The sequence below is a fragment of the Eucyclogobius newberryi genome, unplaced genomic scaffold (assembly GCF_026437365.1).
Source record: "Eucyclogobius newberryi isolate DKJ021-1_F unplaced genomic scaffold, fEucNew1.0.hap1 SCAF_7, whole genome shotgun sequence".
Taxonomy (NCBI): domain Eukaryota; kingdom Metazoa; phylum Chordata; class Actinopteri; order Gobiiformes; family Gobiidae; genus Eucyclogobius; species Eucyclogobius newberryi.
Window position 1 is genome coordinate 6690616 of NW_027316389.1, and position 27736 is coordinate 6718351.

Here is a 27736-nt window from a genome sequence, read left to right on the forward strand (position 1 = left end):
TTTTGTCTTTTTTTAGAGAAACGTCCGAGCCACGAGTCTGAGCAGCCCGCCGTGTTTGAAGCAAAGAATGTCCGACTCGTCCTCGAAGAGCGCGTCGACGTGGAAACACGCTCCATCGCTGGTCTGAGGACGAGAACACAGAAAACACATGAGTTTTTATTTCTAACCAACGTTTGTTTACCTAAACATTTATCTGATTTTATTTTCTAGTATTAGTACTATTGTTTTATCAGGGACTTGTTCCGTTTTGTGGGACCCTGTGGTCTCAGGGACCCTGTGGTCTCAGGGACACTGTGGACCCTGTGGTCTCAGGGACACTGTGGACACTGTGGTCTCAGGGACCCTGTGGACCCTGTGGTGTAAGGGACACTGTGGACCCTGTGGTGTAAGGGACACTGTGGACCCTGTGGTCTCAGGGACACTGTGGTCTCAGGGACACTGTGGACCCTGTGGTCTCAGGGACACTGTGGTCTCAGGGACACTGTGGACCCTGTGGTCTCAGGGACACTGTGGACCCTGTGGTCTCAGGGACACTGTGGACCCTGTGGTCTCAGGGACACTGTGGACCCTGTGGTCTCAGGGACACTGTGGACCCTGTGGTCTCAGGGACACTGTGGACACTGTGGTCTCAGGGACACTGTGGACACTGTGGTCTCAGGGACACTGTGGACACTGTGGTCTCAGGGACACTGTGGACACTGTGGTCTCAGGAACCCTGTGGTCTCAGGGACACTGTGGTCTCAGGAACCCTGTGGTCTCAGGGACACTGGTCTCAGGGACACTGGTCTCAGGGACACTGGTCTCAGGGACACTGTGGTCTCAGGGACACTGTGGACCCTGTGGTCTCAGGGACACTGTGGACCCTGTGGTCTCAGGGACACTGTGGACCCTGTGGTCTCAGGGACACTGTGGACCCTGTGGTCTCAGGGACACTGGTCTCAGGGACACTGTGGACCCTGTGGTCCCAGGGACACTGTGGACCCTGTGGTCTCAGGGACACTGTGGTCTCAGGGACACTGTGGTCTCAGGGACACTGTGGTCTCAGGGACACTGTGGTCTCAGGGACACTGGTCTCAGGGACACTGTGGACCCTGTGGTCTCAGGGACCCTGTGGACCCTGTGGTCTCAGGGACCCTGTGGTCTCAGGGACACTGTGGACACTGTGGTCTCAGGGACCCTGTGGTCTCAGGGACACTGTGGACCCTGTGGTCTCAGGGACACTGTGGACACTGTGGTCTCAGGAACCCTGTGGTCTCAGGGACACTGTGGTCTCAGGAACCCTGTGGTCTCAGGGACACTGGTCTCAGGGACACTGGTCTCAGGGACACTGGTCTCAGGGACACTGTGGTCTCAGGGACACTGTGGACCCTGTGGTCTCAGGGACACTGTGGACCCTGTGGTCTCAGGGACACTGTGGACCCTGTGGTCTCAGGGACACTGTGGACCCTGTGGTCTCAGGGACACTGTGGACCCTGTGGTCTCAGGGACACTGGTCTCAGGGACACTGTGGACCCTGTGGTCTCAGGGACACTGTGGACCCTGTGGTCTCAGGGACACTGTGGACCCTGTGGTCTCAGGGACACTGTGGTCTCAGGGACACTGTGGTCTCAGGGACACTGTGGTCTCAGGGACACTGGTCTCAGGGACACTGTGGACCCTGTGGTCTCAGGGACCCTGTGGACCCTGTGGTCTCAGGGACCCTGTGGTCTCAGGGACACTGTGGACACTGTGGTCTCAGGGACCCTGTGGTCTCAGGGACACTGTGGACCCTGTGGTCTCAGGGACACTGTGGTCTCAGGGACACTGTGGTCTCAGTGGTCTCAGGGACCCTGTGGTCTCAGGGACACTGTGGTCTCAGGGACACTGTGGACACTGTGGTCTCAGCGACCCTGTGGTCTCAGGGACACTGTGGACACTGTGGTCTCAGCGACCCTGTGGTCTCAGGGACACTGTGGACACTGTGGTCTCAGCGACCCTGTGGTCTCAGGGACCCTGTGGTCCCTGTGGTCTCAGGGACACTGTGGACCCTGTGGTCTCAGGGACACTGTGGACACTGTGGTCTCAGGGACACTGTGGACACTGTGGTCTCAGGGACACTGTGGACACTGTGGTCTCAGGGACACTATTGGTAAACTACAGACCTATTTCAAATCTTCCCTTCGTCTCTAAAATCCTTGAAAAAGTTGTAGTAAAACAGCTTTGTCGCCACCTGCAGGACAATAACTTATTTGAAGTTTTCCAGTCAGGGTTCAGAGCCCACCACAGCACTGAAACTGCACTAGTTAAAGTCACAAATGATTTGTTATTAGCCGCTGACGATGCACTGGTCTCAATCCTGGTTCTGTTGGACCTCAGCGCAGCGTTTGACACCATCGACCACAACATTCTACTGCAGAGGTTAGAATGTGATGTAGGTGTTGGAGGAACAGCCCTCAGCTGGTTTAAATCCTATCTATCTGATAGGTTCCTATTTGTTAATGTAAACCAGAGCTCCTCACCAAGCTCTAAAGTAATTTACGGTGTGCCACAGGGTTCGGTACTCGGTCCAATTCTGTTTACTCTTTATATGCTGCCATTAGGCAACATTATCAGAAAGCATGGCATTAACTTCCACTGCTATGCAGATGACACTCAGCTGTATTTATCAATGAAACCTGATCAGAGTGATCAAGTAGACAGACTTAGTACTTGTGTGAAGGAGATAAAAACCTGGATGACACTAAACTACCTGCTTCTTAACCCTGAAAAAACCGAGGTCATTGTGCTTGGCCCTAAGCATCTACGAGACGCTCTATCTGAGCAGATAGTCACACTGGACAATGTCAGTGTAGCCTCCAGTTCTACTGTAAGAAACCTTGGAGTCTTATTTGACCAGGAGCTCTCATTTAAAGCTCATATAAATCAAGCTTGTAAAACAGCCTATTTCCATTTGCGCAACATCGCCAAAATCAGAAGAATCCTGCCTAAAAGTGATGCCGAAAAACTTATCCATGCATTTGTAACGACTAGATTAGACTACTGTAACTCCCTGCTTGCAGCGTGTCCTAAAAGCTCCATAAAAAGCTTTCAACTGGTTCAAAATGCAGCAGCAAGATTACTAACAGGAACAACAAGAAGAGAGCACATTACGCCAGTGCTGAAGTCTCTTCACTGGCTCCCCGTCGAGTCCAGAATCAAATTTAAAATTCTACTCTTGACCTACAAAGCCATAAATGACATGGCCCCATCCTACCTCAAAGATGCTATAGAACCATATCATCCAAACAGAGCTCTTCGCTCTCAGAATGCCGGCCTTCTGGTGGTGCCAAGAGTCTCTAAAAGTACTGTAGGAGGTAGAGCGTTTAGCTACCAAGCTCCTGTGTTATGGAATCAGCTCCCGACCCATGTTAAATATGCTGACACAGTCTCTTCATTTAAGTCCAGGCTTAAAACGTTCCTCTTCGAAATCGCTTATGGTCAGAGTAGTTAGGAACAGAAAGATAAACCCACAGCTTCAGCTACGCTGCCCTAGGAGTAACTGTGCTGGGGGAAGTATGACAGCTTGAGCACTATCCTCTTCTTCTTCTGACTACTTATGCTATCAAACAATATTTATTTTTTGATTCCACTTGCAAACTGTTCACCGCCTTCTTTTCTTTCTCTCACTCCTGAGGACCTGTGGACCCAGATGCCCCTCCCCTGGTGAAGTGGTCCCTGCCCTGTGTGGACGGTCCCTCATCTGCCTGAAGAGTGGGTCCAGCTCGACTCAGACGGTCCCTCTTCTGCCTGAAGAGTGGGTCCAGCTCGACTCAGACGGTCCCTCATCTGCCTGAAGAGTGGGTCCAGCTCGACTCAGTCGGTCCCTCATCTGCCTGAAGAGTGGGTCCAGCTCCAGTCTCCTCGTGTCCGTCTGTCCGTCTGTGAGAGTCGGATCTCTCCTTCACTGGAACTCCTCCAGGTTTCTACGCTTTTTTCCCAAAGAGGTTTTTTTTGTAGTTTTTCCTGGCCGAGAAGGAGAGTCTAAGGACAGAGGACCCTGGGACATCGTCCCTCGCCACCACAGACATTGTCTGACTTCATCGCCACCACAGACATTGTTGATTCATTTCTCCCTGTGGCCCTCAGAGGCAACTGTTGTTGTGATTTTGGGCCTTACAAAAATAAATTGATTTGATTTGATTTGATGACTGTGGACACTGTGGTCTCAGGGACACTGTGGACACTGTTGTCTCAGGGAGGTTTTCTTTTTTTTAAATCAACGACACCACAAAATTGTGATTATTCAGGACTCGTAATAATATCATTATTGTAAGAACTAAAATAAAATGATAATTGCTGCCATTTTAGAAGTAAAGGTATAAGCGGGGGTGGGCAAACTACGGCCCGCGGGCCACATGTGGCTTTATTTTGTCTCACACAATCATCGTGGGCCGGCCCTCCACTACCTGGATTCAAATATGGCCCTCGGAGGAAAACAATGCTGATATAAAACACCTCATGTTTTAGAACCTCCGCCATCTACTGGCCTCAGAGTGAATTACAGGTTGTAATAGATTGAAAGCTTCTGTTGGAGATGTGTGTCTGTACCTTCACGGTCAGTGGTCGGTTGTGTCTGTACCTTCACGGTCAGTGGTTGTGTCTGTACCTTCACGGTCAGTGGTCGGTTGTGTCTGTACCTTCACGGTCAGTGGTCGGTTGTGTCTGTACCTTCACGGTCAGTGGTCGGTTGTGTCTGTACCTTCACGGTCAGTGGTTGTGTCTGTACCTTCACGGTCAGTGGTCGGTTGTGTCTGTACCTTCACGGTCAGTGGTCGGTTGTGTCTGTACCTTCACGGTCAGTGGTCGGTTGTGTCTGTACCTTCACGGTCAGTGGTCGGTTGTGTCTGTACCTTCACGGTCAGTGGTCGGTTGTGTCTGTACCTTCACGGTCAGTGGTTGTGTCTGTACCTTCACGGTCAGTGGTTGGTTGTGTCTGTACCTTCACGGTCAGTGGTCGGTTGTGTCTGTACCTTCACGGTCAGTGGTTGGTTGTGTCTGTACCTTCACGGTCAGTGGTCGGTTGTGTCTGTACCTTCACGGTCAGTGGTCGGTTGTGTCTGTACCTTCACGGTCAGTGGTTGTGTCTGTACCTTCACGGTCAGTGGTCGGTTGTGTCTGTACCTTCACGGTCAGTGGTCGGTTGTGTCTGTACCTTCACGGTCAGTGGTCGGTTGTGTCTGTACCTTCACGGTCAGTGGTCGGTTGTGTCTGTACCTTCACGGTCAGTGGTCGGTTGTGTCTGTACCTTCACGGTCAGTGGTTGTGTCTGTACCTTCACGGTCAGTGGTTGGTTGTGTCTGTACCTTCACGGTCAGTGGTCGGTTGTGTCTGTACCTTCACGGTCAGTGGTTGGTTGTGTCTGTACCTTCACGGTCAGTGGTCGGTTGTGTCTGTACCTTCACGGTCAGTGGTTGGTTGTGTCTGTACCTTCACGGTCAGTGGTCGGTTGTGTCTGTACCTTCACGGTCAGTGGTCGGTTGTGTCTGTACCTTCACGGTCAGTGGTCGGTTGTGTCTGTACCTTCACGGTCAGTGGTCGGTTGTGTCTGTACCTTCACGGTCAGTGGTTGGTTGTGTCTGTACCTTCACGGTCAGTTGTTGTATCTGTACCTTCATGGTCAGTGGTCGGTTGTGTCTGTACCTTCATGGTCAGTGGTCGGTTGTGTCTGTACCTTCACGGTCAGTGGTCGGTTGTGTCTGTACCTTCACGGTCAGTGGTCGGTTGTGTCTGTACCTTCACGGTCAGTGGTTGGTTGTGTCTGTACCTTCACGGTCAGTTGTTGTATCTGTACCTTCATGGTCAGTGGTCGGTTGTGTCTGTACCTTCACGGTCAGTGGTTGGTTGTGTCTGTACCTTCACGGTCAGTTGTTGTATCTGTACCTTCATGGTCAGTGGTCGGTTGTGTCTGTACCTTCACGGTCAGTGGTTGGTTGTGTCTGTACCTTCACGGTCAGTGGTTGGTTGTGTCTGTACCTTCACGGTCAGTTGTTGTATCTGTACCTTCACGGTCAGTGGTCGGTTGTGTCTGTACCTTCACGGTCAGTTGTTGGTTGGGACAGAGTGTTTCGGGCAGCTCGATGCTGAACCTCTCTTTCCCGCTGAGCTCCAGGACGTCTGTGTTTTCTCCGTTCTGGAACTGCAGTGGTGCGATGCCCATTCCCAGCAGCTGGCGCCGGTGCAGCTTCTCAAAGCTCTCTGCGATCACGGCCCGGACGCCCTGAGGGTCACAAGGGTCACGAGGGTCACGAGGGGAAGAAAAGGTCACGTTCTGCACCTTCAACACACTCGCTCTCCCCTCTCTCTCCCTCCTTCTCTCACTCACTCCCAATCTCCCTCTTTCCCAAACAATCTCCCTTTTTCCCAATCTCCCTTTTTCCCAATTTCCCTCCCTCCTTCCCTCTCTCCCTTCCTCTCTCCCTCCCTCTCCCTCTCCCTCTCCCTCTCCCTCTCCCGCTCACATTTTCCACCTTCAAGACACTCAACACACCCACTGAGCTACTGTCGGCACAAGGAGCTCAACATTACGGCTAAAGTGTGGCTTACCATGAGATATGGTCCCTTGGCGACCCAGTCCCTGGAGTTCCCAGAACCGTAGTCTTTTCCCGCCAAAATGATGAGAGGAACTCCTTCTCTCTGATATCGTTCGGCCGCTTCAAACACATCCATCTGTGCAGAGAAAACACAGATTTAAACAAACGCATCAGTGCAAAGCCTTAGATAATGTCTGCATTTTATAACCTACAATCATGGCCAAATATAGTAAACACTCATTACTTTCCCTCGGCTGCTGGTGTATAAGCCTGTAGTCGGGTGATTTATGGAGTTAAAAACAGCACGGGAGAACTCCAGAGCATTGAACCTGAGTGTTTTCTGAGGCTCAGAGGGAGAGGACCTCGTAAACAGCATGAGTGAATGAGGCTAAATTAACTCAGTACGGCCCAATACCAGTGGTGGGGCCGAGTACCAGTGGTGGGGCCGAGTACCAGTGGTGGGGCCGAGTACCAGTGGTGGGGCAGAGTACCAGTGGTGGGGCAGAGTACCAGTGGTGGGGCAGAGTACCAGTGGTGGGGCAGAGTACCAGTGGTGGGGCCGAGTACCAGTGGTGGGGCCGAGTACCAGTGGTGGGGCAGAGTACCAGTGGTGGGGCCGAGTACCAGTGGTGGGGCCGAGTACCAGTGGTGGGGCAGAGTACCAGTGGTGGGGCAGAGTACCAGTGGTGGGGCCGAGTACCAGTGGTGGGGCCGAGTACCAGTGGTGGGGCCGAGTACCAGTGGTGGGGCAGAGTACCAGTGGTGGGGCCGAGTACCAGTGGTGGGGCCGAGTACCAGTGGTGGGGCAGAGTACCAGTGGTGGGGCAGAGTACCAGTGGTGGGGCCGAGTACCAGTGGTGGGGCAGAGTACCAGTGGTGGGGCCGAGTACCAGTGGTGGGGCCGAGTACCAGTGGTGGGGCAGAGTACCAGTGGTGGGGCAGAGTACCAGTGGTGGGGCCGAGTACCAGTGGTGGGGCCGAGTACCAGTGGTGGGGCAGAGTACCAGTGGTGGGGCCGAGTACCGTAAAGTTACCACCAGATCGTAAACACCGGTCAAAGTCCATTTAAATCACACAATCGCTATGATTTGTCAAATACTTACACCTGACGACGCCTTTATTTTGGTAAATGATTGTTTAAACTGACAAAAAAACGGTGTAAGTTGCGTGTAAATGTTCTACTTCCTGTAATCTTCAACTTGTGTCAGATTTTCTTCACAAACTGAAACTCTATATATAAATATAGATAGTTCCCACGGGGACTAAACCGCCAAACAACGTCATAATTAGCTAAACCCATCACGTGGACTTGAAGTACGGTCCCGCCCTCCGCACGCCCACCGCACGCCCTCCGCACGCCCTCCGCACGCCCTCCGCACGCCCTCCGCACGCCCTCCGCACGCCCTCCGCACGCCCTCCGCACGCCCAGTGGACTCACGCTTTGTCCTGAAGGAACGTGCAGCGTCTTGGGGCCCGTTTTCCCGAGCAGGCGGTTGTGGAGCTTCATGCTGGCGAATGTCCCTCGCGTCATCACGGCGTCGTTTCCTCTTCGAGCGCCGTACGAGTTGAAGTCCCGAGGAGTCAGTCTGGAAAAACACACGGAGCGTTACAGCGCCCCCATCAGGCCGGACGGCTCGTTGAACTAAGATGCAGTTCAGATAAAGATATTTTGAAATTTGCTAAAAACTATAACATTTTAATCACCGAATAGCAAATGTTTTTAGGTTTATAATTTCACTTCCTGTTTGTAATTGATGACATCACAGTAGGAAATTACCCAGCAACCACTGGGCAAAAACTCATCTAATGTCACAATTTTTTTTTATTGAATTAATGTTTGGAGTCTTTAGAGTTTCTTTGTGTTAATTCTGCATAAACTTTGACTGGAGTGAGTGTCCCTGGTGTGATGTCATTTTTCACAGATTTTTCAACGTTTTCTCCACAAATACCTGCTCGATTGGTGTAAAACTATCATTTATATGTACAACAGGTATAAATACACCAAATAAAGTCAGAAAATAGGAAATCGTAAAAACCTGTCATAGGCACTTTAATGCCAGACCGGTCCTCTCAAGTTAGTCCATCTCTCTAATCCGGGTCGTTTATTTAACGAAAGTCTGATCGTTATCGAAATGTCATGTAAACAGCTACGTCAGTCGATTTATTTCAGATTTTTTCACACCGCTCGAGAACAGACCAACATTGCAAAGACAAAAATCAAAGCAAAAATGTCAAAGATGAAAGAGTTTTCGTAAAAGTCATTGCACTTTGTCTTCCAAATACAAACGTTACTCCAAAAATTCACCAACTCATGACGCATTTGACGATTAGATTTAACAATTAACTTCTAATCTAATTATTGGGTTATTTGATTATTCTAGTTCTAGTGCAGTTTTAGTCATGTTAATTCAACTTTCTGGTCTTGGAAACATTCACAGTGACACGGGAAACGGTGGCGCGGTTTACGTGATGTTTTGCCGGCCATCCGGAAGTCGAATTCAATCTAAAGGTACCGGTTTGAGACTCTACTCAGATCTTTTACTCGCAAAGAGTCATATTTTATCAGTTTTTACCACTTTTTGCATCTTAAATCTGATAAGAAATACCTTGAATAAAGTTATGTATATTTATAATACCATATTTTCCGGTATATAAGTCTCATCTTTTTTCATAGTTTTGGCCGGGGTGCAACTTGTACTTCAGAGCAACTTATATGTGATATTATTCGTTATTTTCACACTGGCAACCACAAGAGGGCGCTCTAGGCTTTAGAAGTGACACAGAGAAAGAAGAATTCAGTGGATTTAGTGATTTGGGGTCAAACTGATGCTTTGGTAAACTTGTTAGCATGTTCTTTATGCTATAGTTATCTGAATAACTGTTCATATGTTACGTTAACATACCAGACACTTACCACAGTTCTGCCTGTGCGTCATGTAGCTGACGGTGTTAGCGTTAGCATACGTCATGTAGCTGAAGGTGTTAGCGTTAGCATACGTACACCTATTCACCATGTTCTCTCATCTGTTATTTTAAACAAGATGAAATGTCTGTTCTTTGTCTTGGATTTTATCAAGTAAATTTACCCCAAAAATGCGACTTATACTCCAGTGCGACTTATATATGTTTTTTCTTCTCTATTATACATTTTTTTGGCTGGAGCTGAACTTATACTCAGGAACATACAGTAGTTGTATATTGTATTTATCGTTGTACGTCTCTGTTCGGCTGCCGCTCTCTCATCGTTCATCAGTCCTGGACAGAAGTGGCGCTCACCGTTTGCTCTGCAGATATTTGGCGGCGGCGCTGGTCCTGGAGATGCTTCCGGCCGGAGAGATGTGGTCCGTCGTCACGCGGTCGCCGAGGAACAGCAGGACGTGAGCGTTGTCCACCGACGAAGGCCGCGACACCTCTTTAGTCTGACACACAGAAGACGTACGGTGAACGGGCTGGATTATAATGCACGTTAACGGCGGTCGTTACGAATATACGACGTTCAGACGCACCAGTTTAGTGAAGAACGCGGGCGAGCGGATGTACGTGGACTTGTGATCCCAGGGGAAGAGCACCGAGTCGGGGCAGTCCACCTGCTTCCAGAACGAGTTCCCCTTCTGTGAACAAACAACATCTTCAACCTTCTAAATACCGTTTTTTCATAGTTTTGGCCGAGGTGCGATTTATATATTATATATATATATATTATATTTATACTTGTATACTTATACTCCGGAGCGACTTATATGTGATATTATTTGTTATTTTCACAATTGCAGCCGCATTTCATACTCCAGTGCAACTTATATATGTTTTTTCTTCTCTATTATGCATTTTTTGACTGGTGCAACTTATACTCCGGTGCGACTTATACTCCAGAAAATACGGTAAACAAGAGGGTGGCTATTTACGGTCTAATAAACTGCAGTTAATATGCAAAATTAGGCTAAAGAGTTTGTATGTTGTGATATAAACAAAGTAAAAGAAGCTGCTACAAATAACAGAAAAATAGCCGTATTTTGATCATCGTAATTTCGATTAAACGCAACAAAAAATATATATTTCATAAACAAAAGCAGTGGCCTTATTAAATCAAAATGTCAAAAAAATGTCAAAAAATACACACTTTATTCGTGAATATTCTGTGGCCATGTTTCAACCTTTATTTGGTTAAAACTGTATTTAAAAGTCTAATTCGTCAACTATATAATAACAATAATAACCTTGTGTCATATAAAAAGTGTTTCTTTAGCACTTAAACATGAAAATATTTAGTTTTTTGGGCAGTTTCGCTCACAACTGCAACTTTATTTATAACGCACACACACAAAAAAAACTAATAATTTTACCAAAGCGCCACAAGGTTAAAAACAAGTGAACAAAGGAATAATAAACGAGGAAAATCAAATTGAAAACGGAAAAAAATCAAACAAATCAAACGTGTTAAAAGCCAAAGGGAACGAGTGCGTTTTCAGAGGCGTTTTAAAAAGACTATTAATTTAGTTTATTAATATAGTTTCAAGTCTATTTAATGAATTGTTATCTGGAGCGTACAGACTCTAAAGCGCGTGCAGAAGAGAACAAGTGTGTAATTTTTACTCAATAATTCACTTTTCTTGTAAATATTGTTAAAAATACTCCATTAGAAGTCTTCAGTCAGCAAATGTTCAACTTAACATGGTCAAAACGCATTGTCAAATAAATAATGGTTTGACAAACAATTCATTTACAAGTCAAACCATTATTTCCTTTGCACATTGAGACTTTTGTAATACATTATCAGTTGAAATGTTATTCATAAAAAACACGTGTTATTTATTCTGTTTAGTTGTTCTGATTTAACGATGCCACTGTCCAGAAAACACTGACCGTGATCAAAACACGGTACATTTCATGGTCTATAGTCCCGTTCGGTCACTGGATCTGACCTGCATTCTGCTCCGGAGCTCCTTAAAGACGGAGGAGATGACCGTGTCCTCCTCCGTCTGCTGGACCTCTTCTCTGGACGGCCAAATGTCACGCAGGTAAACCTCTTTCCCCTCGGACGTCACGCCTGAGGAAGAGCACGTCCAGTCAAATAAATATACGTTGGTCAATATAAAAAACCTGCAAAATTATTCATAGTTTTTGTCTTTATTAATGTAATTTTTTTTAAGATTTTTTCCTCATTTTTAAAAAATATTTTTTGCCACATATGACAAAAATACAAACACATTTTTCATCCTTTGTTTTGATTATAAACTGTGACACATTGACCTTAAAAACCTCCTTTTCTCCCCTGAAGCGTAAAAAAAACCAGGAAAATCAATGATAGTTTTTGTCTTCATTAATGTTAATTCTTTGCTTTGTTTAAAACACTAAGGCACACATTTGTTTTAACACTTGATTGAAGGAAAAATCCAGATTTTGTTTTGTTTTATTGGACAAATATTTTATGCTTTGCGGCAAATGACAAAAATGCACACATTTTTCATCCTTTGTATTAGAAAAGAAAACTGCAGATTGTTTTTGACATCATCAGATTCAACGTCGACATAAAAACTTTCTGAAGCGTAAAAAACCCCAGGAAAATTAATCATAGTTTTTGTCTTTATTAATGTAAATTTTCAAATTTTTTGCTCAGTTTTTTACATATTTTTTGTCAAATAAAAAACACTCAGTCACACATTTGTTTCAACACTTGATTGAAGGAAAAATCCAGATTTTGTGGGTTTTATTGGACAAATATGTTATGCTTTGCTTTTCTAATTCTAAGGAAGAAAAATGTTTTTGTCATTTTGTCATTTGCGGTAAACTAGCAAAGCTCTGCAGATTGTTTTTGAAATCATCATCACATTCTAGTGGGCGTGTCTAGATTATAAACTGTGACACATAGACCTTAAAAACCTGCTTTTCTCCCTGAAGCGTCGACATATTCATCAGTTAAAAAAGGAACTAAACAAAACGCCCTCTGACTCAGGTAAAGCTCAAATCCCATCATCGCCGCAGGACTGACTCAAACCTCTGCAGTTCTTACCCAGCGGCTCCTTTTCAAAGTCGATTCTCACGGTGCCTGCGATGGCGTAGGCCACGACCAGCGGCGGCGACGCCAGGTAGTTCGCCCGCACGCAGTCGCAGAGACGCCCCTCGAAATGTCTGTTCCCCGACAGAACGCCGCACGCCACCAGCTCGCCCTGAACGCAGACAACCATCAAGAGCTCAGAGCAAGTACACACCACGAGAACACACGCCACGAGTACACACGCCACGAGTACACACGCCACGAGTACACACGCACCACGTACACACGCCGCCACGAGTACACACGCCGCCACGAGTACACACGCCGCCACGAGTACACACGCCGCCACGAGTACACACGCCGCCACGAGTACACACGCCGCCACGAGTACACACGCCGCCACGAGTACACACACCACGAGTACACACACCACGAGTACACGCCACGTACACACACACGCCGCCACGTACACACACACGCCGCCACGTACACACACACGCCGCCACGTACACACACACGGCGCCACGTACACACACGGCGCCACGTACACACACGGCGCCACGTACACACACTGCGCCACGTAAACACACGGCGCCACGTAAACACACGGCGCCACGTAAACACACGCCGCCACGTAAACACACGCCGCCACGTACACACACACGCCGCCACGTACACACACACGCCGCCACGTACACACACACGCCGCCACGTACACACACACGCCGCCACGTACACACACACGGCGCCACGTACACACACGGCGCCACGTACACACACGGCGCCACGTACACACACGGCGCCACGTAAACACACGGCGCCACGTAAACACACGGCGCCACGTAAACACACGGCGCCACGTAAACACACGCCGCCACGTACACACACACGCCGCCACGTACACACACACGCCGCCACGTACACACACACTCCGCCACGTACACACACACTCCGCCACGTACACACACGCCGCCACGTAAACACACGCTGCCACGTACACACACACGCCGCCACGTACACACACGCCGCCACGTACACACACGCCGCCACGTACACACACGCCACGTGTACACACACGCCACGTGTACACACGCCACGTGTACACACGCCACGAGTACACACGCCACGAGTACACACGCCACGAGTACACACGCCACGAGTACACTGAACTTTATGAAAGACAAAATAATGTCAAAAGTGACAAAAACAGCCCGATAATATAAAAAAGTTATCTACATTTAAATCTATTTTCTGGACAATAGATTGAACTCAAAATACTTAAATTTGCTTCTAAAACAATGGTGACAAGAGCGAGGATGTCAAGATTATTAGATTTATCAATAATTGTGATTATTCAAGTCACTATATAATCTCAAAGACCAAAAAATTATCATTATGACATTTTCTGAAGATTTTTTAAATAAATAGAATTAATTTATAGAAAAAATGTTTAGTTCAGTTTACGATTTTAGAAGCAAAAGTCCGTTCTGCTCAGCCTTTCCTCAGAAAAGTAAAGCTAAATATAAAGGGATTTTTTGTGAAACTCATCATTCAGAAAGTTTGATTTCATAAAACAGGTCATGTAACGAGGAGCGGAAAATTTTAAGAAAATAAGAAGGAAAGAAAATGTAGGATTTGATTGTCGTTTTGCTTGTGATGTCAATAAATCGCAAACAATTGTTAAATAACAAGGTTTATTCTCACATTAATCGTTACCATGTTCCATATTGTGGAAAAAGACATCAAAGTTGAGCCATTATTCATGAAACTGTGACTAAACAACAGCGAAATCTTTAATTTTCTGTCCTTCTCGTGCTCTGACATGAGACTGTTTCTCGAGTTTGTGACCGACTTTACCAAAACTTGAACTTTATGAAAGACAAAATAAAGTTAAATGTGACAAAAAAAACAACCAGATTATTACTACATTATTATTTACATTCAAGTCTATTTTTTGACGAGAAATTGAACAGAAACATTTGAATTTTGCTTCTAAAATTGTCACGATCATCATCTTTTTGATTGTCACGATTATATTGTGACCTGAATCCAGAGCGACGATACAATACCGATACCGATACCTGAAAACGTGCGGTATCGGGAACAACCAAAGCAATAAAAATCAGGTACAGCGCATTTAATTGATGAGCAAAACAATCGTTAGCTGAAGAACTGCGCCATTTACCAGTGGATTTGTGTAGAAAGTGTGAGTGTTGTGGTCACTGCTGGTCAGACTTTAGAGACGATTCCTTTTGACCGCACAACGTTCTCACCTGTTTAATGGCGTCGACCACCGCGTCGGGCAAAGGCGCCGTGTTCCCGACACATGTGGCACAGCCGTAACCTATGACCTCGAATCTGCCAAAGAAACACAAACGAATCAGAAATATGACAATTATAATAAATCGTGAAGAATCAAATGTATCGTCGCCTTGTGGTTTTTATTCACGATTGTCGTACGCTGATATCACGTGTGAGGATATGATTTAAAATACATAATATATCACAATCAAACTCCATTTTGAACTGGACACATTTAACAGACGTTGGGCCACTTTTTTTGTTTAATTTGTCGAGATTTGATTTCTGTCTCGAGCTTTCTGAGTTCTTTTATTTATTTATTTGTATTTATTTATTTGTCTGTTCTTGTTCTATGTTCTATTTCAAATATATCACATACAAAAAAACACTTGCAACCGCATTTCATACTCCAGTGCAACTTTTTCTTCTCTATCATGTATTTTTTGGCTGGTGCGACTTATACGCTGGTGCGACTTATAGTCCAGAAAATACGGTAAATTGTTCTAGATCAGGGGCCAAAAAATAACATTCATAATATTGAATACATAAAAATACCGATTGACAAAATGAAACTTTTTTTTGGTCTAGTTTGGAAAAAAAGGTCACTTGTTTGCCAAACATTTGAACACAGGTAATGACAGAGATAATTACAGAGATAATTACAGATATAATTACAGAGATAATTACAGATATTGTGTGTGGTCTGGTTCAACCCTGAAGAAGCCGCTTTGTCCATAAACAACACTTAAGTCATTTTCTCCTTTAACTCCACATTTCACGTTTGGTGAAGACAAAAGAGGAATTACAAACTTTCCTCAGCACAAACATTATTACCGCGGTAACTTTGGCCTTGTATCATTTCTGCTTGTGAATAGGAGAGAACAATATTTGACCAGAAATGTGTCTCTAAATAACGAACGTGTCGGTAAAATGGACCATAAAAAACGTATTTTCCGGACTATATTGACACTAGCCAAAAAATGCATAATAGATGCAGTTGCAAGTGTGAAAATAACCAATAATATCACATATAAGTCACTCCGGACTATAAGTGTAAGTATAATAATATAAATATAAGGTGCGATTTATAGTCCGGAAAATACGGTAAGCAGAAATATAAGATTAAACACATTTTAAAGCTAATTTTTAAAATAAACAATACACTTAATATTCACATTTTCACAACATTAATCGGGATATTATATATATTTTTGTAATATCTCATGGGAAATGTGCACAGTCCGATTCCCATCCACAAACACACCTCAATTAATAAAAGAGTTCAGTTTGAGGCTTTTGCAGTGCGATTATCATTCCTCTGAGTTAACGCTTTCCTCCCCCTGCAGCAGAAGTCGTTTTACAGTAAAGTTAAGAGGAAGTTTCCCCTTTTTGAGCCTCGAGAGCCGGGATTATTCCAGGTCAGCGCTTCTCTGAGAACAGCGAGTTTCACACGCTTTAATCTCCCGAGTGGGAATTTGTACTTGTATTTGACATGTATCATTTCTGACACAGCATCACTTGACGTCGAGGAATCCGAGTGTCAAACCACAAAAGGATGAAGTAGATATTTAAATCAGTCTACCATATTTTCCGGACTATAAGTCGCACCAGCCAAAAAATGCGAAGAAAATAAAATTGTGAAGAAAAAAAAGTTGCACTGGAGTATGAAATGCGGTTGCAAGTGTGAAAATAACAAATAATATCACATATAAGTCGCTCTGGAGTATAAGTATACAAGTATAAATATAAGTATAAATCGCAACCCGGCCAAAACTATGGAAAAAGGTGAAACTTATAGTCCAGAAAATAGGTTAATTAGTTTCCAAATTTCAGGGGCGGCTTGAGAAGTGAACCCGTCATAATAATAATAATAATAATAATAATCATAAAAATAGTAAATAGTAAATTAATAATAAATAAATAGTGCAGTTTTTTTCCGTTCATATCATCATCATAGATTCACTAGATCAAAATTGGGACTAAACACAACTAAACACGGGCTCGATCAGGACAAAAATTGGTATTAACGTAGGACCAAAAAAATCGAGTGTGAACGCAGCATAAAAGCTTTATCTATTTCAGACTCCAGGCCCACAAAAAACAAACACAACATAATCATTATTCACCACCATAAGTTTATAAAAGCTCAACATGCTGAGCCCAGAGCGAGTTTGACCATCAGGGCAAAGCTAACGGTAATTAGCATGCTAACAGCGCGCGTCCGGCTTCGCGGAGGATAAAACGCTCTATAATTAAGATGCGGACAGCACACGGCAGTCTCTTTTTCACCCACCGCTCCTGAACTCACCCGAGTCGGTTGAAGTAAGGCAGGACTCCGCTGGTGTTGAGGTAGTGCGTGACCATTCCACTGCCCGGAGCCAAACTGGTGCGAATGTAAGGCTTCACCGCAAGCCCCGCCTCCACCGCCTTTTTGGCAAGTAAACCTGAACCACAGAAACGCAACGTGTCTTAATGGAAAATCATAATAATCATAAAACACGTACTGTACTTGAGCTGTGCAGCGCTCCTGAATAAAAGCTACGCCGACGAAATTTACAAAGAAGTAGTAGTACATGTACGAAACCGCACACATGAATATAGTACACGGTAGTGATCCGGTCGTCTTTTGAACCAGTCGTCTTCTTCTACAGTGTGTCAAACGCTTGCGCTTCCTGCTAGAGTGCCCCCGATAGCCGGTAAAAATCTATTAATTAGACGCACTGTTGTAATGACCGCAGGGTTCAAAGCGTGTGGGGAAAGTAGCGGCTTAAAGTACAAAAAGTATGGTATGTTATTCCTTAATAACCATATGTAACGTGCACTCTTACTGGTTTAAAAAGGAACTACAATCACATGCTTTCCCCCATTGTTTTTTTTTCCCTCATTGTTTTTTTTCTCCCTCATCGTTTCGCCATGTTGGCGCGTGCATCTTACCGGCGGTGAGCATGACGGACGGGTTGCAGTTGTTGGTGCAGCTGATGACGGCGGCGATGAGCACCGAGCCGTGGCACAGGCTGTACTCCTGCCCGTCGTGGGTGAAGGGCACCGAGGTCTGCTGCTTCTCCTTCGCCACGTGGAAGCCCTTGAACCCGACCTGAGAAACAACAACGATCACAACGTAACGTGCCGTCGCCGTGACCCGAGCTTACCAGACCCTGCCCAGATATTACAGCTGATGATGCGTTATGGCCTCTAGAGCTCCCCCTGCAGCTCCCTTTTTATCATAATCAGAATAAGTCAGAATAATCACACAAAAACAGAAAATTCCCAAATATAAAAATAGAACGAGGGTTTCTCAGGAGAGTTGACTTCGGGCGATGTCAGTAAATGTTACAAGGCCGTTTTTTCCGCTCAGAGACAGCAGGGGGCGACAAAAAACACGTCAAATGCCCGAGAATCGACTTTTTGGTGCTTATGACCTTCTATTGGTGTTAGTTGTGCCGCAAAGCAAGCTCCGAAGTAGTTTACTCTTTCATCTGTGCATTTATTATTAGCTTTTATATCCTTTGAAATATGGGCGAGGGGTTTTCTGACCACAGACTCCGCCTCCTCGAGGAAGTGTTCCAGCCTCTGCACAGATATTATACTTCCACGGTCTGTACAAGCAAGATTTACATCCGAAATGCACTTGTGTTTTTGAGAGTTTTGACAATCTTTATGCAGTAATAAAATAAGTTTAAAAGAAGTCTATTCAAAATACACGCAAGTTGTTTTCGGAGATGGTATTATGACGTTTTCTGTGATTAATGTTTCACAACGTTGTCCTTAGGGTAGACTATTAAACGGGAAATGTAACAAAATATAGTTCCTTTCTCCACTTTTCAGTTTTCATTCTGCTGCGAGGGCAAATTCAATTACGCTTGTACCTTTTCGTCGAGGCAGCTCTGGAAGTCCTCCCTCATGTTGCTAACGGCGACGCGGTCCTGAGGTCGTTTGGGTCCGCTCACATAAGGAACCATGGTGCTCAGGTTCACCTCGATCACCTGAACACACGGGGATCGTTACACGTGCAAGAACATCAGGAACAATACAAGTCAAAAAAATCATGAACAAATCAGAGTCGCTCTAGAACAGTGTTTAATGGAGAGAACCAGTGAGTTTTGTTGCCATTAGCATTTCCAAAGCTAAACGTGAGTAAGTTATTCGTTTTGGAAAGCATCCTACCATCATTACTTTAGCTAGCAAACGTTACATATTTATTTAAAAGTAGTGTTGGGTCTTGTGCAAATCAGTTGCTCTTATCTACGGACACGACTGTAAACTCTTTAACACCGTAACGTTTAGTCAGCTTTTGACCCGAGTTCAAGAGTTCTTTTCCCAACTTCTGAGAGCGTTCATGTGCTTTTTTCAACCTGGAAACACATTTTCCCCAAGTTCCTGAAGACCACACGAACGCAGCATTTAATACAAGGAAAGCCCATGTTTCAATAACAAAAATCCACATAAAGTGACAGAAACTATGTTAAGAACCGGTATTTATTCTCTACATTTTTTGAGCTAAAACCACTTTTATCAGTACATGGCATGTGCTAGTTTGTCGTTTATAATCTAGATACAAATTATTGATACTCAAGTAGTCATCAATAAAGTAAATTATGGATTAGGCAGTTAATTTGATTAAGAGTTAAAGAGTAAAATACGGATAAAAGAACGCTCTTAAACACTAGAAAACAAAAGAGATCCACATTTCTCAGTAAAATGTTGATTACAATATACTTTTAATAAAATCAACCACTGTACAAAACCTACCTCTGAATATTCCGGATCTTGTGACGAGTCTTCATAACTTCTGAAGAGTTTAACCGCCTTTAAGTAAGACTCCAACAATTCAAGTTTTTCTGGGCTAATCTCTGTTCAAACACAAACACAACACACATCGTTTAGTTGAATCCCTTGACGCTCTTTGGCACCGCGACACACACGGTACTCACTCGTCTTGGTAAAGTGCTTGAGCGTGACGTGGTCGACGGGGAAGAAGCTGACGGTGGCGCTGTACTCCTGGCACATGTTCGCGATGGTCGTCCGATCGGGGACGGAAAGCTGACACACTCCAGGTCCGAAGAACTCCACAAAATTCCCGTCGATCGCGGCCTGTCGTAAGTGCTGCCGACGCAACGCAAGAAAAGGTTCATTTACCGTATTTTCCGGACTATAAGTCACTTTTTTCATAGTTTTGGCCGGGGTGCGACTTATACTCCAGAGCGACTTATATGTGATATTATTCGTTATTTCCACACTGACAACCACAAGAGGGCGCTCTAAGCGACGCAGAAGAAGAATCTGCACTTCCTCTTCCTCTGGAGTTTGTGGAGATGTTTGGAAGTGACACAGAGGAAGAATAATTCAATGGATTTAGTGATTTGGGGTAAAAGTGATGCTTTGGTAAACTTGTTAGCATGTTCTTTATGCTATAGTTATCTGAATAACTGTTGATATGTTACGTTAACATACCAGACACTTATCACAGTTCTGTCTGTGCGTCATGTAGCTGGTGTTAGCGTTAGCATACATACACCTATTCACCATGTTCTCTAATCTGTTATTATTTTAAACTGCATTTCAAGATTAAATGTCTGTTCTTGGATTTTATCCAAAAAAAATCCCCAAAAATGCGACTTTTATATGTTTTTTCTTCTTTATTATGCATTTTTTGCTAGTGTGAAAATACGGTAATAAGGCAAATGAAGGATCTCTCAATAATATCCTTAAGTTTATCGCATTCCCTTTGCGGCGGGTGCGAGTATAATAAGTGGCTTGCAGTAAGTACATGTCGTTTTTGTCTAGATTCCGTGATAATCTTTGGCGAACGTAAAAAAGGTGGTTTACCTTTGTGATGCCGAGGACGATGTCTATGGAGGTGGCGAGGGGATGGATGGAGCCCACCAGTTTGCAGCCCACGACCCGAGGGAGCGTCAAGGTCACGGGCTGCCCCAGCATCACCGCCTCGGACTCGATGCCGCCGACTCCTGAGGAAAAGAGTCGAGAGAGCGGGACGTTTCACCGGGTTGAAGAATTCTTATTAAGAATATTAAGAAAGCTTATTAATCTAAATTATTTAGCATTTATTTAGTGGAAATGACTTCAAATGGTCTAGATTTAAGTGAATAAATCTTTGTTAAGATGCATGAAATTTGCAGTGATGTGGTTTTGTTAGAACTCTGCTAAAACCAGCGCATTTTTGTCTACAATAATCTGGATATTGGCGTTTTTCTCGTAAAAAGACTGAGCATTTCACATTTACGGAAGCGCTAACCACTCTGCCGCCTCCGAACAGCGACGTGAACTCACCCCAGCCTAAGATGCCCAGGCCGTTGATCACGGTGGTGTGCGAGTCGGTGCCCACCACGCTGTCGGGGTAAACCATGCCCCCGACCAGCTGCACCACCTGCGACAGGTACTCCAGATTCACCTGGTGCACCGCGCCCACGTCCGGAGGAACCACGTTCACGTTCTTGAAGGCCTTCGAGCACCACTGCACGCAACAGACAATAACGAGAGACTTTGAGGTTAAGGGCGGACAATGTCGACAAGAACTGGTTCTCATTGTTTTTGGGACGGTTAATAATGACAAACTGGCTAAAATGCTAGTGCTAAAACGCTTAAATTCAAATGCTAAAATGCCAATGCTGAAATGATAAAATGGTAATGCTAAAATGGTAATGCTGAAATGCTAGTGCTGAAATGCAAATGATAAAATAATAAAATGCTAATAATAAAATGCTAATTTTAAAATGTTCAAGTAGGACACGAAGTTGAACAGACTGGAAAATAAACCATAAAAGTGTATAAATAATAATGCATTTTACTTTACTGAAAAACAACACTGTAGGCGATTAATTGTCTACCAATTTAAACTGCTAAGCAACCATTTCTTTAGCTCAGACAAGATAAAATAAATCATTGAATAAACAACACTCCTGCCTGAGCAACAGAAACAGTTGCTCAACACTGTAGGTTTCTTTTTTGCAGATTTTTCTTGTATTTGGACGATAAAATCTGCCATTACGACATGATCTTGTTGAGCCTTTATTCCACAGACTAGTATTTATTTGTCCCTTTTGTACCTTAAAAAACTGAAGCCTCTCTTTGTTTCTGTTGAGCTCCATCTCCTGGTTTTTCAGAGCCGTTTCAGGCCTGCAAAGAAAGTCGTTATCATTAGTCGATGTTTGACCCCCAAGTGTTTTAGCACAATCACAGTGACAAATAAAAAAACGCAAAACACAGATCTTAACTGTAAACTGTGAAGCGGACCTTTTTACAACTGTTTTATTGTACAGTTGTTATCGTTTGTTTCTTGAAAATCACATTGTTCTTTCTTTACGTTCCCATGTGGTCTGAAAACGCTTCTAGAAAAGGTCAAATTTCGTCCCGTTTGTGATTTATTTTAGTAACGATACTTGCTGTTGTTTTGATAAAAGTTCAAAGCGCCCCCTACAGGTTCAACGACTAAAATCCAGTGAAGATAAATATATTTAGAATTTTGCTAAACACATTTTTATCACAGAATAGCACTTTTTGTTTGTTTATAATTTCACTTCCCGTTTGTAATTGATGACATCTCACTGGGAAATTACCCAGCAAACACTGGGACAAAACTCATCTAATGTCACACTTTTTTTTAAATTTGACAAATAAAAATATATGAGAGCGACTTTATTTTGTTGAATTCATGTTTAGAGAGTCAAAAATTGTGCTTGTTTGTGTAAATCACGCACAAAGTTTGACAAGAAATAGTAGTGTGATGTCACTTCCTGTAATTTTCAACGTTTTCTCCACAAATACCTGCTTGATTGGTGTAAAACTATCATTCATATTTACAACAGGTACAAATACACCAAATAAAGTCAAAATTAGAAAATCGTAAAAACCTGTCATAGGCACTTTAATTATTGATCGTGGGAAACGGACCGCTTAACGCACACTTTATCGAGTAAACTCCCACTTACTCAGAGACGGGTTTGAGGTGGATGGGGCAGAGCAGAGGCGTGTTTTCGATCTGCTGGGCGGAGACTGGAGGTCGTCCCGGAGAGGAGGCGGAGGAAGGGGCGTCGCTGCAAGAGGCTTTCCCGCAGGAGCCCTTCTGCCCCCCGCAGTGCGAGCCGGGCCGGGGCGGGGCTCTGTACGGCCGAGAGGAAGCGTCGCCTCCACCCGGGTTCGGAGCGTTCTGTGTCGCGCTGGAGGAACAGACAACGCGTTTCAAAATCACAGGTTTTGAATTGTAGCGCAGCGATTATTGTGGAAATAAATGTCGCGATTTAAACAACAATAAAATCCTATATTTTCTTTCCATCTTGTTTTCTTAACACATTACCGCTTACATTTAGGTTTACTTTTCTGAGGAAAGGAGTGTCTAAAATTGTCACATCTATTTGAATTGAATAAAAAAATACCTAATTTAGTTGGAAAATTTTCCCTTTTCTGTAACTTGAATAAAATATAAAATTATTCTAAAAATGTCACGCTTACAATTTTTTTGTCTTTACGATTAAATTGTGACCTAAAAATACACGATTATCAATTAACCTAATAATCTTGACTTTCCTATCACAGGTTTTATGCAACATTTTGAGAACTTTTCTATGTACAAAATATATAGAATTAAAATTTAAATAGAGTTTTAAATGTTTTTTTTTTTTTAATTTGTTCTACTTGGCAGCGATTATATGAATTTCCTCATTCTGAAACTAATGGACGGGAAAGATATGCACTTTTCACTTTAAATTTTGCATCTATATTAAAACCCTCGAAACGTCATAGAAATTGTGTAAAAGTGTATTAAAGGAAAAATATTATGCATTATTTGTGTTGTCATCAGCCTTTACACGTGCTCGAGGGCCTTTAGTTTGGCATTTCATGATTTAGAACAAAAAATATTATATCTTTATCAACATTTCTGTGCATTTCAAGCTGGCCTCTCACTTCCTGGTCTCGGCACACAGTCGTTCTGATCATGTTTAGACGGGGGGGCGGCTCAGAACGAGTCCGGAGATGATTTACGGACTTAAAAACAGCCGGAGATTCTCAGTGCCACGTCACAGGTCAAGAAAATGCAGAAAATGAATTTGAATGAGTTTTATCACCCACACGTTATGAAAAATGTACTTATTTTTTAAAGCATTTAACCACTATATAACATCGTTCTCTCATCGAAAACACATGTGGAGTTGTATTTTGCTTCATTCAAACTCGTTTTCATTCAGCCCTTCTTACGAGTTCTTTTCCCTCCCGAGCCGCACACAACACTCCGTTTATATTTTCCTAGATTTGTGACCTTTTAAAGTCCATTAAATCATCACCGGTCTCGTTCTGGAGTTATAACACAAATCTTGATGAGGGAACGCCTGACTGAGAGAAAGTCATAGGAAGTTTTTTATTACATACTATACGTTATTTTTAAATCGCCAAAGAGAAGGAACCAGAGCAAGTTTAAAGGCCAAGGACAATGCGATGATGCATAATGCGTGTCCTTTAACCGACCTAAATTCTTGTGCAAACAACAAAATATCCCGTTTTACTAAACCACAAAGCCTGCTGATCCTGTAGCGTAGACTTCGTACAAATGCGTTTCGAAATGCACACGAGCATCGTTGGCGTTTTGCAGTTTGGTCTTTGAACCCAAACCCGCGAGACGCAGACCTGACACGGGCTCACCATTTGCTAAAGTCTATCTGCAGCGAGTGGTCCACGATGAGGTCGGTCGGACACTTGGGGTTGACGAGGAGCGGGTCCACGCCGTGTTTGGCCACGGCGTCTCTCATGGCGGCAAAGTCCACCATGGCGGGGATGCCACTGTCGGGAAGAAAGAGACACGAAAGACGGCGTTAAACCGTTATAAACCTTACGTTATAAACCAGGTTCAACGACTCATTGAACTAAAATGCAGTTAAGATAAATATATTTTTAATTTTGCTAAAAAAAATGTTTTTGAATGATATCACAGAATAGCAAATTTTTTTAGGTTTACATTTTCACGTCCTGTTTGTAATTGATAACATTACAGTAGGAAATTACCCAGCAAACACTGGGAATTTTTATTTGACAAATAAAAATATATGAGAGCGACTTAATTTTGTTGAATTAATGTTTAGAGAGTCAAAAAAGTTGTTTCTTTTGTGTAAATTATGCATAAACTTGTGTGTGATGTCACTTCCTGTCATTTTCTACAAATTTTTCAACGTTTTCTCCAGAAATACCTGCTCGATAAAGTCAAAATTAGAAACCGCAAAACCCATCATACGTCACTTGAATGTGACATGTGACTTTATTGAATCGTCTGTGAACGTTAATCCTTTTTGCGTCCCCCCTAATTGTGTTCTGCCTCGGTACGCACTTCCGGGTGAACGTGATGACTCATGACTCACGTGAAGTCCTGCAGGAGGACTCTGGCGGGGGAGAAGGGCACCTCGGCCTCGCTCTGCCGCCGCCGCCAGTCCAAGATGTTCTGGACGTCGTCTTCTTTCGTGTAGAATCCATCGCAGTTTCGAATGGCGGACTCCAACAAGACGCGGATGGAGAGCGGCAGCTTGTCTGAGGGATTTTAAAGGAGGAATTTTATTTTTAAGCGTGTAAATTTGGTGGGCGGGCCTCGTGCGTTTGTGCGGGTTCAACAAACTCACCGTATCTTGCGTCGTTTAATTTCCCGGGGTTGAAGAACTTGACGGTGCCATCGTTTATCGTGTCGATCAGATGACAATATGGATGTTCTGCGAGAAGAAACGCCATTTCAGCACAAGGAAAGAATGACAAGATAGCACACAATCACTATTACCGTATTTTCCGGACTATAAGTCGCACAATTTTTCATAGTTTTGGGCCGGGGGGCGACTTATACTTATATACTTATACTCCGGAGCGACTTATATATGATATTATTTATTATTTTCACACTTGCAACCGCATTTCAGACTCCAGTGCGACTTATATATGTTTTTTTCTTCTCTATTATGCATTTTTGGACTGGTGCGACTTGTACTCCGGAAAACACGGTAAATTACCAAGTTTGAAAAGCTACGGTCTTTAACATAACAAACTAAAGAGTCCAGATGATACAATTGAATCTTTTACTACAATGGAACCCTGCTGGACGAATGAGGACACAGACATAATATGTAGTGTCAAGTTTCCATAATTATGTATTTTATAAAGACAATAAAGCGGAGAAAAGTACCACGCCTTATGATTTAGGTCAGTAATGATTCCCCAAAACTGAACTGCTAAACTTTTCAGAACACGGCTGTAGAAATGTTTTTCCACCATAAAACCAGGTATTGTTGTTTTTAAAATGATTATGTAGTTTACATCTGTATAAACATGTTCTGTAGTTTGTCACTTCATAAGCTCATTTCAGGTGTCGTCAATTCTCCAGGACGTGTTTAAAATGTGAATTTCGGACAGAATTGATTGCCTGATTGGTTTATTCTGAGCTATAGCGTAGAGCAGGACACGTAAGGTTTACAATAATTACACATTTGCATAAACCAACAAACACATGTGCAACAACGAGTTCATTTGAATGTCCAGCGTGTGTCCAGGATTCAAGCGAACGAGAAAAATACTAATAATAGACAATGAGACACCCCATTGTTCATCACTATAAGTTGTGTGGTTGCAATAATTTCACAAAGTTACACGGTACCAAGTCCCCTGGTCCCAAGCCCCCCTGGTTCTCCGGCCCTGCACACCGACCCACAGTGCAGAGGCGAGTCAGGCCATCAACCCAACAACTCTCCGCACGACTCCCCATCAGCCGTTACCGCACGACTTCTTAAATTAGCTCAATAACGGCATGATTTTTTAACGAACCATTTGTAATTTAGGTTTCAATATGGATTCATGTAATGTCCCCGGGTCAGAGACAGGTCAGATTAAGTGTCATCGTTCTGTCTGCGGACATAAGGAGACAGCTTTTTGTTTGAGACGCAACAGCAAATGGACCACGTTCCACGATTTCTCCTTTTGTAAACGATCAAACTTCGTGGTGGCGTCGGGCGACCCTCCCTCCACACAACCAGCCGCTACAACAGCACACGCGCCCAAGATCAGCCGGAGAATTGTTTATTAAACCACAAACTGCACATTTAATTGCAAATGTGCATATTTTGCTAAACTGTGCAGCCCTAATATAAATATACACTGTTATATAATGTTGCTATGACATTTTCTAACCCTACAAGCATGATTTACATTATTTTTAACAACAAATACGTGCGGAGAAGTGGGCGGGGATAGGGGGCCGGTGAAAACAAACGATTTACCGACTTCCACTCGAGCCTCGAAGACAGGACAGTATTAGTTGAACTCAAACGCGCATGAATCAGTCGAAACACGAGTCTTGACCGCGGCAGTGACCGGAGGACACCCGCCGTGACGTAGTTAAAACCTCGCAGACGTGACTTTAGCGGAATAATGTCTCCTTTAAAACGGCGTCTTATCGATGCTAGCAGCAGCAGCAGCCGCGGCGCTAACTCCGCTTATCTCCCGAAGACAGCGCCGCGATAAGGCTCGTTACGCACTCAAAACGCAAAGATCGGGGGCCCTCGGTGCGGCGCAGACGGCGACAGCCAGCGGGGGGGCCGTTAACGCCCGTTTCACCCGCAATTGTTCGCGTTTAAAGGGCGAACCGGGGAGAAGCTAGCCTGTGTTAGCTCCGATATATCAAAGTGATGCACTCGCGTGACGCAAACGTGAGGCGATGCGACAGCGGTTTTCACAAATATCGAGGCGTTTCACGGTCGCTATCTCAGCCTAAACGTGTCCGTGAGCGTGTGTGGTGAATCCGCGGAGTCTAAACCGGCATAAAACGTCTTTTTGTCTTACCTTTTCCAGGGGACGAGTGCGCCATGATGACTTCTACAACCAACACGATCCGATCCTGACGAGTGCGAAGCGGAGA

The 27736-nt window shown here is 44.2% G+C and overlaps 1 protein-coding gene across 1 annotated transcript; it reads right to left on the bottom strand.

The window, feature by feature from the left end:
• On the bottom strand, positions 1 to 27724 carry ireb2 (iron-responsive element binding protein 2). Its single transcript, XM_072434775.1, has 22 exons — positions 27661 to 27724; positions 25461 to 25547; positions 25206 to 25371; positions 24496 to 24633; positions 22791 to 23018; positions 21909 to 21978; positions 21133 to 21316; positions 20671 to 20810; positions 19776 to 19947; positions 19594 to 19694; positions 18711 to 18827; positions 17779 to 17938; positions 17153 to 17288; positions 14817 to 14901; positions 12559 to 12715; positions 11471 to 11595; positions 10055 to 10159; positions 9825 to 9967; positions 7987 to 8134; positions 6562 to 6684; positions 6050 to 6235; positions 1 to 123 (listed from the first exon to the last, which is right to left on the bottom strand). Exons 1-22 carry the CDS (start codon positions 27683 to 27685, stop codon positions 13 to 15), a joined length of 2907 nt encoding a protein of 968 aa, XP_072290876.1. The 5' UTR covers positions 27686 to 27724; the 3' UTR covers positions 1 to 12.
• Positions 27725 to 27736: the final 12 nt, after the last annotated feature.

Excerpts from the sequence above, each read along its gene's own strand:
- ireb2 (XM_072434775.1), bottom strand. The coding sequence starts at position 27,685 with ATGGCGCACTCGTCCCCTGGAAAAG. Across the intron at positions 25,372-25,460 it reads ATTAAACGACGCAAGATACG|ACAAGCTGCCGCTCTCCATC; the intron begins GTGAGTTTGTTG and ends AAAATCCCTCAG. Across the intron at positions 19,948-20,670 it reads TCGTCCTCGGCATCACAAAG|CACTTACGACAGGCCGCGAT; the intron begins GTAAACCACCTT and ends TTGCGTCGGCAG.